The sequence below is a fragment of the Rhopalosiphum padi genome, chromosome 4 (genome assembly GCF_020882245.1).
Source record: "Rhopalosiphum padi isolate XX-2018 chromosome 4, ASM2088224v1, whole genome shotgun sequence".
Lineage (NCBI taxonomy): Eukaryota > Metazoa > Arthropoda > Insecta > Hemiptera > Aphididae > Rhopalosiphum > Rhopalosiphum padi.
The window spans coordinates 29,838,514-29,854,421 of record NC_083600.1 but is presented as its reverse complement, the minus strand read 5'-3'; the positions used below and the strand labels follow the sequence as shown (position 1 = coordinate 29,854,421).

The 15,908-nt window shown below is 30.4% G+C and overlaps 1 protein-coding gene across 4 annotated transcripts in view; it reads right to left on the bottom strand.

Annotated features, from left to right (window-relative positions):
- The window catches only part of LOC132928536 (transcription factor AP-2-epsilon), a 168,253-nt gene that overhangs the window by 75,983 nt on the left and 76,362 nt on the right, over positions 1-15,908 (bottom strand). For 2 of the 4 annotated variants that reach the window (XM_060993289.1, XM_060993292.1), the window contains one exon: positions 2,631-2,778. In XM_060993289.1, coding sequence (XP_060849272.1) covers positions 2,631-2,696 — 66 coding nt within the window. In that variant the 5' untranslated portion in view covers positions 2,697-2,778. Of the gene's footprint in view, positions 1-2,630; positions 2,779-13,486; positions 14,114-15,908 lie in introns of those variants that run through there. The other 2 variants (XM_060993290.1, XM_060993288.1) reach the window with 2 other exon arrangements.

Below are 15,908 nucleotides of genomic sequence, written 5' to 3'. Positions count from 1 at the left end.
ATTCATGCTATTTTTGAAATTTGGGACCAAAATCTTTATACCTAGTTATGAAGTTTATTATAAAAAACCCCAATCGGATCTATTTATAAGATAAAATATTTTTTCTAAAATTATACATATATAAGATCAAAATGCGTACCTATAACGATAATTTATTTAAAAAAGGTATATCTATAAGTATTTTGTTTGAACATTTTTTTATTGTTTCATAAAATGTGAGTATATTAAACTTTATTTTTACATCAACATCCGTTTTTATGATGGAAGTATCAAAAAGTTTAAGTTATAACCTGTCATCACATAAGCATTAATGCATTTAAAAGTTAATCAACACCTATAAACACGTAGACCCCTTGCCTATAGCCTTTAGGGCTTCTACAAACAAATAAAACTGAAAGGAAATTTTATAATTAATGCTGATGAAATTTATTGTTTACCGTACTTATTATTGTTAATCATGTAAATGTATAGTGGTAACACTGGTAACTGCAGGTAAGTTAATTTGGTATATACAAACGCACAAATTATATGTCTTTAATACTATCCAAAATATCATATAGATTTATTATAATCCATCGTAACATTATTATAACGTTTAAAATATGTACATATATAGTTACTACAAATTGGAGTTTATTTGAAAAATAAAATAAATTAATTTGGGTTATATCTTATAAAGTTATAAGACCATTGACGAAGAAATCATGTTCTAATTTGTATAATACGGCGAAAGTTATAATACGTATAATATAGTATACCTATTGTGTTCATTTGTTGATACACTATAGATGTGCAATTCTATTAAAACAGTGCAGGCGTTATTTTCTGGATGCAAGGGAGTGTATTTTCAATTTTTTACAACATAGATAGTCTTTATATTATAGTTATAATAGATTTTTTATTAAAATTGGTCGAAATGATCGTTAGCGGTGTACGCAATTTGATAGATTTTTAAATCGTTTTAATGTGGTGAAGTTTTTTTTTTTTTTTTTGCATGATATATATTGGTAAAGCAATAGATTTTTCAATTTCTGTAAACATTTGTAATACGTTTTTAAAACAACCGAATTCGAATATAATATAAACGTTATAGTGCTGCTGCTGAGATCGTTTCGGTCGTTTAACCACACGGTCGCCGCGTTCCTGCAATGACCAAAATAATGGGTTTTGCGACTCTTCAGACGGGACGATTATACGGTACTATATTATATAGTCTGTAGTACCATATACTAGAATTATACATGGGTGGTGTACCTATTTTCACGTCACGCGCGAATACCAGGGCACATGGATGTTGCTACGATATATAGCTATAAAGCTGTTTATATAATAATAATGTACACTTGGGTACATTATACGGGTTATAATTGTGGGTTAACGCGGGACCTTGGGCTCGACACACCGAACACACACTGCAGCAGCAGCCGTACATCTAACCCACTCGGAGATTCGTACGAGTGATAAATACGCAAAAAATATAACATATGATGCGTCCTGCGTAGCACATCACATTGTAATATATAGCGTGCACAAAATAATATAAAAGAGGGGCGAGTCGCGAGTGTGTATATAATATAATGTTATATAATAATATACGTATAATAACGAAAAATGAAAAAAAAACCGTATATTCGGTCAGATTTATAATCATAGGGTCTATATATCGGCCGCCTCGACGTAAATGGCCAACGCACAGAAATATATATACTGCAGCAGTACCTTACTAGGGCATAATATATTACATTATTATATATATGGTTTTTATTATTTTTGAATCCATCCCGCCGCCGTCATCGGGGCGGAGGCGAAGATCACAACGACGGTCGGATTTACTTTTGGCAATAATGTTCATTCAATATATAATAAATAATATATTATATATATATATATATTATATGATTGAAAATAATAATGTGTTTTCGCGCTGTATAGTGTATACCTAAGTAGATTTTAGTCCCGAGCCGTTTCCCATTTAATATTTGCTAACATCAGGCAAACGGTGTTGTGTATCTGGTGGTTTACTATATAGAATAGTCTGATAGTAGCTAGTAGTATTATACCATATACGTCCATACAATTTTAATCATACAATTTATTTTTTGTTAGTATAAATAGTATAATTATTAAAGGTTGTGAAAATTATAAAAATCAAATCTTCAAATAAAAATTCAATAAAAATATGAATTGACTAATTTAATTATATTATATTAAAATTCGGCGTATATATACATACTAATAAAATCAATTATATAATATATAGCATTGTCGACATTGTGGGATGTTAATTCCATGTATAAGAAAAAACACACTTTATCGACTTCTATATACTACCTGACTACCATAATAAAAAGAAATAGTAGAACTTAACCATTTCGAAATATTTATACAATTTGATAGATCATCAATTATTGCACTTAAAGGTCAGCTTAAAACACATGCTATAATATTATTGGAGGGTACCTATAGACCTATACCTTAAAGACTTAGGTATTATACGAATGCTACTACAACAAATGAAAATTGCGGTTTATGAAAAAACAATGATCTCGAACAAATTATACTAACACCTACGGACCTACAATATAACATTTTATAATGTCATATTATTATATAAGTAGTCTGGTACTCACCCACGGAGCAGCGCAATCGGCGCCTGACGATAGCGGCTGAAAAGCCGGCACGCATCTGAAAGTCATGTCAATCTCGTCGACGGCACGGCAACAGCTGCAGGTGGTGGTGGTGGGGATGTTTCGTGTTCGACTTTCGGTCACAAGTTACCTGCGAGAAAAAAGTAAAATATTAAAATAATATTTAGCCACGTCCACGCCACTCTGCGACTATATACGTATATGAGCGCATGTCGTTAAGTCGAAAACCCCGTAATTACGGTCGTCGTATATATGCGGTTGTATAGTATGCATGATATTATATATATATATATATATATATATATATATGTATATGTTGTGGGCATATATAGGTATAACGACCGTGAAACAACAACCGTGATGTAAGTACACGATATTATTATGATATACATATTATAATATAACATAGCTTCGTCGTATAGTATAATGCGGCCAGCGACGGTATTTAACGCGGCGATAATAATAATTAGCGTGTAAGAAAAACATATTTATATTATATAGGTACGTATAGGTGGAGGTACCTATACATAAAAATATCTACGGTACATAATTTGGGTACGAAAAACGTAATAATTATTTAAGAATATAATATAATATACGAATTTTACTCGAATCTCGAAATTACGATCGTTTTCACGACGTGGTAATTATTATTGTGAATTGTAATATTATATTTATTATAATATATATTATACACCAAAGCACAGCTAATCTCGCGTTACGATACACTTTAGAAGTGTATGTGTGTGTGTTAAAACCCTCTACGGATAATCATTATACCTATAATATAATGTATCGTCGTCATTTATAATACATCATATTATATGTAGAAGTTAATTAACGATTAATAAAATAATTGGGGTGGACGCGCATATAACAACAATTTAATTATTATTATTATCGAGATGAGGGGAAAGAGATATAGATACCGCAGAGGACATAATATTATAATATATAATATTTACGGCAATATACAGCATTTATAATATCCAATGTACTAAGCCGCGATTGTAGCTTTTTTCAAACATTTTACACGAAAATTGATAAATTGTTTTTAAATAATAATAATAATAGTATGCTAGCTTATATTATTATTGCCTTTACAAAAATATTGCATAATTTGCGTTGTTTCATTGTTTACAACGTTATACTATATTATATAGATCAGGGTATATAAGATCGAATCAATAATCAAAATTAAAAAATAATTTACCAAGTACACCCTATTATCATATAATAATATAATATACCAGCTATATACTGCAGTAAAATAATTAACTAAAGATTTTGATATAATTTATTGAAATATATTTCAATACTTACTACGTACTACTCGTACATACATAGACGTATATAAAATATATTAATCAAAATTTTACAGTACGATGTTTTTTAAATTCATTTTTTTTTTATAATAATTATTATTGCCGATGAGTTTACATACTTATAAGGCATACCTAAAGAAGTAATAAACAATAATTGGCGATGTTATGTTATTTTGTTAATTAAATTTAAGTAGGAATACTTTAATATTTTTTATTAAGAAACTCATCATGTAAGTAATTGTAACGTTCTTATAAGTTATAAGTTATTTATGCCATTTTTGATCATCTTATAATGAAAATACTGATACGTTAACGTGAAGCTGAGCGAAAAACACGCCGGGCACGCGTATTCATCGCGCAGCATATATTATACGTGTATAATATTGGTAATTTATATTTTAAAATACGGTTTCCGTCGATTCATTTATTGCTTATATATGAAGTGTTTTTTTCTTTCCTTCCTTCTCCCCATTTTTTTTTTTTTTTTTGTAATTAACGGGCGTACGTGCGCTCGGCACCGAATTACGCGCGCGCGTGATGTTGGGGGCTGGACTGAATATACACATATATTATAGGTATATCATAATATGTATACAATACGTATGCCTGTAATAATAAATCGGCCACATACGAAAGGACAGGACGTGTACCTATTATAATATAATATTATACACGCGGGACGCGGCAAAACGAGAAATATTTATAATTGCTTGTTACACACACACTCACTCGAGCATTTCTGGAATTCAGTTCTCCGGTAGCCCCGGCCGCGGCGATCCTAATAATAATAATGATAATTTTTTTTCTCTCAATACAAGAGTTATTATTTTTACTTTTCCGTCCGTCTGTACACTGCAGGTATATAATACGGACATTTTCGGCGGACCGTCCGCATTCCAAAAGGAGAAAAAAAATATCAAACAGGTAGGTATATAATATTATTATTATTATTATTATTATTACAGTTTTAATAACGCGCTGTGTTCGAAATTAATGCAACACGAGTATATCGACGATATTTAGTGTTGAGCGTTTGGCGTTTGTTCCCGCGAAGAGAATCATTCGAAACAATCAAACGCTATATTGTAATTTTTTCCTCTTCCCTACCCGCCCGTATACGTACAGGCGTAGTTTACTAAGTATAATACGCGTCTCGTGTTATAATAGTATTCAAGGCGCTTGTGTATCGTACGCGGCGGCACCGAAACGATATCATTATTTTTTTTTCCAAAGTTCCTAACGAATTGAAACGACGCCCGTTACTATGTAAGTATGTATTTTTTTCACCAGTCGGCAATAAAACGGAAATTATATACATTAAATCATAACGCTCGCACGCGTTTCCGACGTCTACAAATAACTAATAAGTACTGTATATTGTGATATATATAGATGTATAAAATCGTCGGATTCGTCGTAGTTGCCGTTGGTTTTTACAGGTGGTACCTATATAATATTATGATACCACTATATCAGTGTGTATAACAACGCGTATAATATTATTATAAATTTCAAGTTTAACAGTACAGCAAACGACACTTCGCAACGGCGTATACGGTATACGTATATTTATTGGCGCAAATCGCTGCAAGGGTGCTAATAAGGGTGCTTAGATCTCATGAATTTGAGTAATTTAACACTTCGAATCCTGTGATTATCTTAAAATAATAATAATTAAAAATCATGAACACGTACCACAATATAGGAATAGACTATTGGACTTGTAAATTATCATTTATGCGTGCATCGAAAGAGATGATGTTGTCCTTAATAATGATAGGTACTATTTTAAATAAATATGCTGAAACAAGCGTACATTTTCATTGAATGGCTAGTATGATTATTAATCATTATTATATTACTTACTATTAAATATATAAATGAATTGTTTTGCGTAGGATGTTAACTTAATATAATTGATTTAAATACATTATTATAATAAACTTAGTTTTATTAATTAATACTAGGTATATCAAATGTAATGTAGAGATGGTATATACTATACGGTCTTTGAAAGTGGTGGTGAGAGTCTGTTTCCTCTAAAATGTGTTTGGTACTTAAGTTCCTTCCAATATTTTAGGGTTATTTGCACTTATTCTCTCCCGAACAAACTTAGCTTTTGCTCATAATATTAATATTACTTATTAGTCTCTATTAGATAACTACCTGGTCTACTATAATAAGTCCATCGTGCATAGCTTGTCTGCTCACACGATACGCCCGGAACTGACCTGAAATCCGTGGAAAGAGGACGACGAAACAAAAAAACACATACACAAAGCGCGTACTTATACCTGAGTTATAATATATATATATTTAGTATATATCTAAAAATACTAATAATTAGCACCCTAGCGCCTAGGTACAGTTAAATACGGGTAACTATATGTTCGCGTATATATCGTTGTGTCGGGTACGCCCATACGGTCGACCGGTCGTGGGGGAGGCGGACGATTTACAATACACATAGGCTAGAGGAGTGCACTGCAGACGAGTGCGTATATCGCGAGCCGATCAAAACCGCGCGCCCAGCCAAGCCCTATAATAATAATAATCGCGCGAGCGTACTCACGGCGGTGTGTATACTGTTATCGGCGTCGGACCATCTCTAATTCTTATAATCATTTAACGTGGCGGCGACGAACGACCTCTTTATAAATCGCCCGATCCGTCCCATATATATTATATTATTATGTTTGTACAGGGTGATTCACCCTGAGTATGTTTACACCTATTTATCAATTTGAAAATGAATTTATTCAATTTATGACTTGTAATTTTTAAATATATATCTAAATATCTGCTTCATGAGTTCATAGGATGTCTTGTTCTATTAGAGGAGTCATGTAATTCCGTGATGGCGATACAAACTTCTGTTTTTCAAACAAATACCCTTCCTTTTTGTGTAAATTATTTAGTGAATAATTGTGAATAATTAAATGTAAGAACTCATTAAAATGTTTATGCTAAGAATAATTACTCTTAAAAGAGGTTATATAAAAACATAAATCAGATGTAATATTGGATCTAGTGTTTATTATATCAATTGGACCATTTTTACAAATTATAAATGTTGATAGATTAATATAATACTCTTTATTATTGTGTACTTTAAAAAATCTCAAGAATTCGAAAATATGTTCTTGTTTAAGTACCTATATTTTAAAATTCCAAAAATCAGATTTTGAATAACTGCATTATTGAAAAAGAAAAAGTAGGTGAGCATGCTTGATGAATCATCCTGTATAATATTTGTTATATTCAATCTCGTCTTTTCGTCATACTACAGGTGTTTCGCATCGAACCGTATAAACGCGAGCGTGCGCGCACGCATACACACACACACACACACAATATTCTCACTAAATGTATAATTTAATGTATATAAGAGTCGCGTATATGTATATGAGACGTATGGTGGTAGGTAACGACGCTTATGACTTTTTAATGATTGTTTTGCCCGAAAACGTAATAACAATATAATATATAATAAACAATACTATAACAATAATAACACGGTGTTGCGACGAGCCACTCTATCAGTGTACACTGCGACTTACCTACATACAGCTGCAGCAGCAGCATGCTTGCGCGTTACAAACGAGAAACAAAAGTAAAAGAGAAATTATATAAATCGTTTGTCAGGGACGTATATATATATATAATACATAATATAGTTGGTGTCTACCTTGTACCCAGGTCTTAAGTTTATATCTATATAGGTAGGTACCTACATAATATAAAAATAGGTACATGTCTAGTCGCGCGCGTATACCTACATGTCCGTACGATTATACTTTAATATACATTATACACTTTATATTTATATATATATAACTACGTACATCTGGTCATTTAATAGAATGTAATTTTACGCGATCTATGGCACTATTTTATTTTATTTTTCATAAGAGTACGATTAGAGTAACCCAGGCTATATTATAGTCTATTCGCATCAGATGCGTGGATGAAACCACTCGGCTGGGAAAATAAAAATATACAAAATAATAATATTTATGATGACTACGACACTCGTCCGTTTGAGAATATTATTGTTGTAGTGAATTTGTTTTGATTCCAGGTTTTCAATGTTAACACGGTTGTCGGTTTTCTTTTTTTCGTGTATTGAATTAAATAAACAAAATACGGCTCGTTAGTAAGTAGGTATATTATACGTAATATTTTACATTTACACGTGCAGTATACGGATCGGCCGTTATCGTTATAAGAATATAAGCGAAAATTACGCCGTTTTATTTATTACGAGAGATTTACTTGAGACACAATACTCCATAATAGCATAACACAGAGAACATTGCCATTATGTTTTATAACAAAGCATGGAAGTATTATTATTATTATTAGTACAAATTATATAAATGCAGTTAATAGTTTATTTTTTTCTAAATAAGTTAATAATATATTTTTTGAAAGTTTTATATTGATACTATTGCGAGATCTTATTTTATTTATAAATTGTTTACATTGAAAAATATATAATAATAATATACCTACTCCAATACTCGAATATTAAGAACTATAAGAAGGGCGAGGATACACATGAATATATCTATTTTTTGTGACAAAAAAAACAAAAAGATATAAATAAATAACCACAGATTTAGAGATATAATAATTAGGAATAGATTTAAAATAAGTACATGAATTATTGGATAAAAGTGTATTAAATTGAAAAAAAATATAAATTATTTTGTGTAAAAATGTATAGAATCACATATAAAACATAATATTGATAAAAATAACTATAATAAATATATAAAAATGTTGAAAAATAGGACAATGCTATTTAAAAATCACAAAATCAAATCTTACAAGTTTTTAGTTTATATTATGTTTTATTTCTATACTATTTTCATAGTATTTTATATACATCATGACATCATGTAGGTTAGTAATTATGCAAATGAACCCATTCACTATAAATACATATTCAGTTCGCTTATCCTATGTTAGTCATTTTTAATTTAATATAAATTAAAAAATAAGTTTAGTGAACTATAATAATTGTACTAATTATATTATACCTATATCCATAATTACTATTAATGATTAATGGGTAAATTTAACTATAGAAATAATGTACTGAAATAAATTAAAAACCAAATTTTGTTAATGTAGATAACTTTTATAATTCTTCAAAAATTTAAAAATAAAGCTTAAGTTATTATAATCTCGAATATGCCTATATACAAAAAACATGACAATTCACATTATAATAAAGCATACTCATCATAAGCCCTATTTATATGCGTCTACTATAATTTAATATCGTGAGATAATTGTAACTTCATTACCTCGTTCAACAGGTATTTATAACTAAACCACACATAACAAAAGATAAAAATTATTATCAGGTTTATATACTAACACTGAAACATACATAATATAGTAAAATTATATACGAAATTAATCCAGTTATAACACTATAAGTTTTTTAACCTATTTTAGTAGTCGTGTATCAAACATGTATTTGTAATAAAAATCTATAAAAATGTTTATGTATAATATGAACATTTAAATCATTTTATTAATTACATCTTGTGGTGTGGGTAGTTAACAAAAATTACAAAATCAATAATTATTCAATAGGTATAAATAGGTATAGTTGGTAGTATGTACTATGTACGCATTGTAATATTTGCTTTAAGTGTTTGAGCTAGTGTGGTTTTCAAACTTATTTTCCTCACGGCGTATTACTATAAATAGCTAAATACTAAAAGTTGCGGAACACTATCAAAATTTGAATTGGGTAAATATTGAAATTATTATAATATGACGTAAAGATAAATATATATTTTGTGTGGTAGTTTATAGGTTTTATGAGTTTCAATGAATATAAAATATAGTATAGGTATAGGATATGATATATAGATAGGTACCTAATAGTATAGATTCTATGAAACACTAATCACGTTATTCGTTATTGTCACCGTGGTAATTTACAATTTAATGAACTGAATAGTAAAGAACCTGTCTACGGAATAATAAAATATATCAGAGTTTAACACGATATTATATTTATATTATGTTTTGTGTACTAATCGAAGTCAAGTGTATTTTTAATGGTCATATATTATCATCGTGTTATCATACGAATAATTTTGTTTTATTCACTATTACCTTGCCTTTACAATTCAATATTAATATATATTATATTATACAAATTGCCAAACTAGGTACCTACCTAATAAAAATCAATAAACAATAATGATACCTCATTGATCATCATCCAACAATTTATTTATTTGTATGAATGACACATTTTATCGCGCGATAAAGTTCCCACGCGTCGCCGAATGCGTGGTAGCCGCACATCACATACCACAGTACATGTATGTAATTCTGTGTTCGTTACTCTCAATCAACCGAATTGGTCGCCTCCGACCTGTCGATATAATGACACATTTTCGTTTTATTACACACCCCTTGCACGTACACAATATGCCCATCGTAATACATATAAAACCGAGGAGCTGACACGCGATGTGTATTATCATTTCGTCCTGTTATTTTGACTTGACTGCGGACCGGTGGCATTATTAAATAATCACACCGCCAGACTCTATATATTATATATATATAATACGTGTGTCTGTGCGTTTGTCATTGCTTCTGTTCGTCTACATAGGAACATGTGATACTGCAACCTTGTGAAATGATAATACGGCAGCAATAAAAGACGAAAAGAAATTACTCGTAATTACACACGCGCTCACCAAGTATACAAAAGAAAATATATAGGTGCCCATACCTCGTACCTTTATAATATACGAGAATCTATATACAACTATTGTATATATTTACCTACAGGTAAGTTTGATTTTGCCCTTTCTCGTTATTAAGTGTAAATAATATAGGTACACCACACAATTACCATAGATTCCTACCCGTAGAACTGAGATATCATATTATACGTATATAATATTATACTATATAGTATCTAGGTACCTAATCAAAAAACAATATATTTTGTAAATTATAATGTTTATTATTCGTTATAGATTGATTTTAAGAAAATATAAACAAACACGAAACTAACATAATAATAATACAGTATATAAATATGTTATATTATAATCTCAGTTCATCTTTTTTTTTTTTTATAAAATATGTATGTAGGTCTTGTCAAAAAAACTTATCATCATATGAGTGATAAATTTTAACATGCATATATATATGTATATGTACAGACAATCCTACAAGTAAGTATAAAATCTGTCATAATATTGTATAATATGTACAATATTCAGGCTGCATATGTGATATCATATATCATATATGACATCATACAATGATAATAGCATATGTTTATTATTGCGTATATGATCGAAAGCGATTGTAAGACATTTTTTTAAATGAATTTTTTATATAGCAACCGGTTTCGAAAGTTAACAAATATATTATGCATAGCATATGGGAATACCTACCGCAAACATAATTTGATTGATTTTCACTGAAACTATTCAATAAAAATAAACCCTATTCATAATATTGAATTTACGTGTAGGTCGTATGCGGGTCTTGTTTGATAATTTATTAATCAGAGGTATAACCTATAGGTATTACAATGACAGTATAATTAAAAACAATAAACAATATAAAGAAAAAGTGAAAATAAAATAGTAAGAATCCAGGCTCTCACAAAGTATAGAATGGTTTTATAATTTTATCTTATTTATTACGATTTAATTACTATTTTATTATGCATTATTTTCAATAATAGGTATAATACTCAACTTCTGTTGAGATTATTCTGAAAGTAATTAAAATCTAATGGATTAGTAGATATATAGCCATATAGGTGCATATTAAGTTCATAATGCAATCTACATATTATATTACATATTAGGTAAGATCTCGAGATATCAATTACTGAGTTGGTAGGTATAATATCATAAAATAATAATAACTTGTCTAAAATATAAATTAAGTATAGTATATAGGTAGCCTACTGCCCAATGTGAGGAATATTAGGCGCGATTGTATTATTTTATATTTACTTGTATTCTTATAGTTATAAGAATTTTTATCATTGATCAACATATAATATTTATATCTAACAGCTAATATATATCTATACCTAATATATATTGTTATATTTTGTAAATTATTATGCATTTTATATATTTTATCATAATATTATTTTTCAAGTATGTTAGTCGTCTTATTTTTAAGAATTCACAATGCAATTATTATAATAGTTGTTATCAAAAATGTTTTGTTTTAATTTATAAATTATAATTTATTTCAACTTTTATAGTTATAGATAAAATTCTGAGAATAGTTAGTTTAATCCTACGTTTCTACAATTTAATACCTATTATATATTGTATAATATACAGTCTACATAATTGTCTCATACTTAACATATAGGTACAAGTATAAAGTACTTACTATACCTACAAGGAAATACAAAAAGGCTTATATATTTATACCTATACATTACCCATATAAAGGAATTAATAATGTAATAATTTAAATAAAAAATCACAGCTTTATAAAGTCTATATTATGATGGTTTTAAAATTTGAAAAATAAATAATTATATTGTAGTACTATTTTAAATATTTTTTAAATGAATTAATGTTACAATGAAAGTAATTATTTTTAGTTTTTTTTGCTTTTTAAATAAATTATCTATATATATTTATATTATATTTTGCACTTAATGTGTGCAGTGATGGGTTTCTGAGCTTTGGATATATTATTATGAAAACATTTTTAGATTGAAATTATAGACTTTAAAATTTTAAATTGAGAATAACCAAATGAGTGATTTAAATTTATAGTATATTTAGGAAAATAATTTATGATGTGAATTATTCACATAATTATAAGTAATAAGTGTATATTATTTAATTATAAAATAATAAAAGTATAAAAAAAATGTATGAGATGTTTAAAATATAAACCTATTAATACTTAGTAAAATATATAGTTACATAATTTAATCAAATGAAAACAGAAAATTTATTATAAAATAATTTCGTGAAAATTCGATTGAAATGAGACTACGTATAGGGAAGGTTATATCTACCTACTAAAAACAAATTTACAAATTATCGATTTCATAAAGATATTATGCCTGGTAAAATAAAATAAACAATGATGGGTATCATAATATTGATATACATATAATTTATTATACGCATAATTATATGACACGTAAAATAACCGCTTAATATGTATATATATGTTATTCAACTTCGCAGAAAACAATAATGCGTTCAAGTTGTAGGTGCCTAAGGCGAATCCCCAAAGGGTTAAGTATCCGGAGGATTCGGCCTCGAGGCACGAACGTTCAGCGACCTTAGCCGGAAGTGGTTGTATAAGTACATGGTATATATATATAGTATTATTGACAACCACGGTTACAATAACGCCGTATCAAAGTCTAATAATACATCAAAATATCCCTTTATAACGCGTGATGAATATAATATAGGTATATTATTAATAGGTATTATACCGAATAGTGATGTGATTTCGTACTTTACCATTTATTTACGTATCCACAGTATATAGACGATCACGCATGCAGAACGTAGTAAATCACGTGTTCAGGGGCGCACTATAAATATATAAACCGATAGAACTATTATTGATAAGTATATTATATTATATACTTATTATCGCGGTGTAACAGGAATAATTCCGAAAATCTCGACGGGATTTCGCACTGTATATACCTATGCACATTCACACACACACACACCGGCGAAATATTTTCGTTGCGTTAAAGTCGCGATGACGGTTGAAACGAAGTCATTTCGGCAATATTCCCGAGGGTAGCGCCCAAGGGTGGCTGTTGCGGCGGCGGGTCCGGGCGCGAATGAGTGTGATATTATACGCGCGCACTGCAGCGAACGTTATAACCGTGAGCGTAGCCGCGTGCGACGAGCGGCAGCAGCGACAGAACACAACGCGCGATAATATAATAAATATTATTATTGTATCGGAATATATCGGTGTATCGTGCGGTTCGCCCGGAAACGTGGCCCGTAGCGATAATACAGAGCGAGCGAGCGATAGCGCGGGCGAGTGTGTGAGTGTGTGCGTGCGCGCGTGTGTGTTTACACGGTTGTTCGGTGGCGCGTATAGGTGGCCGACTGACGGTCAGGTACCACCGCCGCGGTGCCGGTGCCCGCGGCTCGTAGCCACTACACGACCGCGCCGGGGCCACGGGCCCGTCATTGGTCGGCCGGCCGCGGCGCCCACGCCTCATTGGCCCCCCCCGGACCGGTTGCGCGTCCGATTATCAACGGTCCCGTCGTCGACGGCCGTCTCTCGCGCCGCGCCGTCCGTACTATATTATTGTGTTATGGTACCACGACGACGGCAATAATATTGTATATTATAATATATTATACGCATATCGTATAGAATAATATTATAATATTATATGTACTCGCCGCGCGTTTATTATAAATTACAATACGCTGTTATTTTTATAGGTAGTACCTGCACACGGGTAGGTACTACTCGGTCGTTATTATAATATTATTATTATTTTAATACACCGTGCACGATGTGAGTATATATATATATACGCGCCGATTTATTATGCTTTATTCTTTCGCGAGAGAAACTCACTATATTATGGAACATACTACGTAATATAACAAACGAATTCGCCAATAATAATATTAATAATGACTTCATGACACGTCTTGTACAGCATAATGTTATCCTTCTCGCTCCCGCCACCGACGCGCACGCAACGCAGTCCGTCGACCGTGCGCCGTGCCAAACACAGTCGTCCGTATAGTATATATATATATATTATATATATTATTATATTATGTACAACGACGGCTCAGGCACGACGCCTTTGCACGTCATACATACATATAATAGTATTATTGTACAATAAAATATGAGACTTCACCGTCGGCCAAGCAGCCGCCAGCCGGACGTCCGCGATAGCTGCAGCAGAAAAACTACATATACCTACTGCAGATCGTAACGATCGTTCGTTCGTATTTATAGATCATCTATAAAATATAATATACCATAGATGTTATTTGTTCTGAATTACAGTCGAGTCGCGATCATTTGAAGTTAAAGGTAGATAAAAATTCGCTTCGAAATATTATCTGACTCGAATTTATATAAATTATAATATATAATTTATTTTCCTAGAGTAATAAAAAAAAATTCGAGTTGTCAAGTTTTTTGAGTTATTGCGACTCGGCTAGTCGATTGTATATATATATATATAGATCGTTTTCGTATTAATTTCGTAGTCAATTAAAATATGGTTTATAATAATGTTAAATATAATACGTATATAGGTACCTATATATAAAATTATAAACTTTAATTGTACTGAAAAAAGTTAATTTTAAAAAGAAATCCTTATTTATTTATATAGAATAACTCAACAATAATAAATAGGCAAACTGCAGTACAATAGAAAAAAAGTCATTAAAATATATTTTTTTTTTTTTTTTTTTTTTAAAAGAAACTTTGTAAACAATTAGCTTCGACAATTATGATTATAAATATTACATAGAAAACAATATTAACAACAAAAATAATATTACAAATAAATTAAATTTTTAAACCAGTCTGGTTGATGAAGGATATAAGTGAGGTAATAATTGGTACATTTGGTGAAGAGAGAATGGATTGAGTGTCGAGTTTGACATTAAAGGAGTGGATTAGGGTGAAGAGGGTATTGCGTTGGGGAACCAGAGAGGGACAGTGAAAAAGTATATGTGAGATATCGCAAATCATGGGATCGTGAACGTGGAACATACATAAAGGAGAGTCATTGAGAGAAAGTTTATAAGAGTGAGAAGGTAGTAAGGTGTGTCCAAATCTTAGACGTGAAAAAGAGGTAATTATTTTACGATTTAATTTGAGGTTGTGAAACCAAGGGTGAGAGGGGATAGATGGTGAGATATTTTTG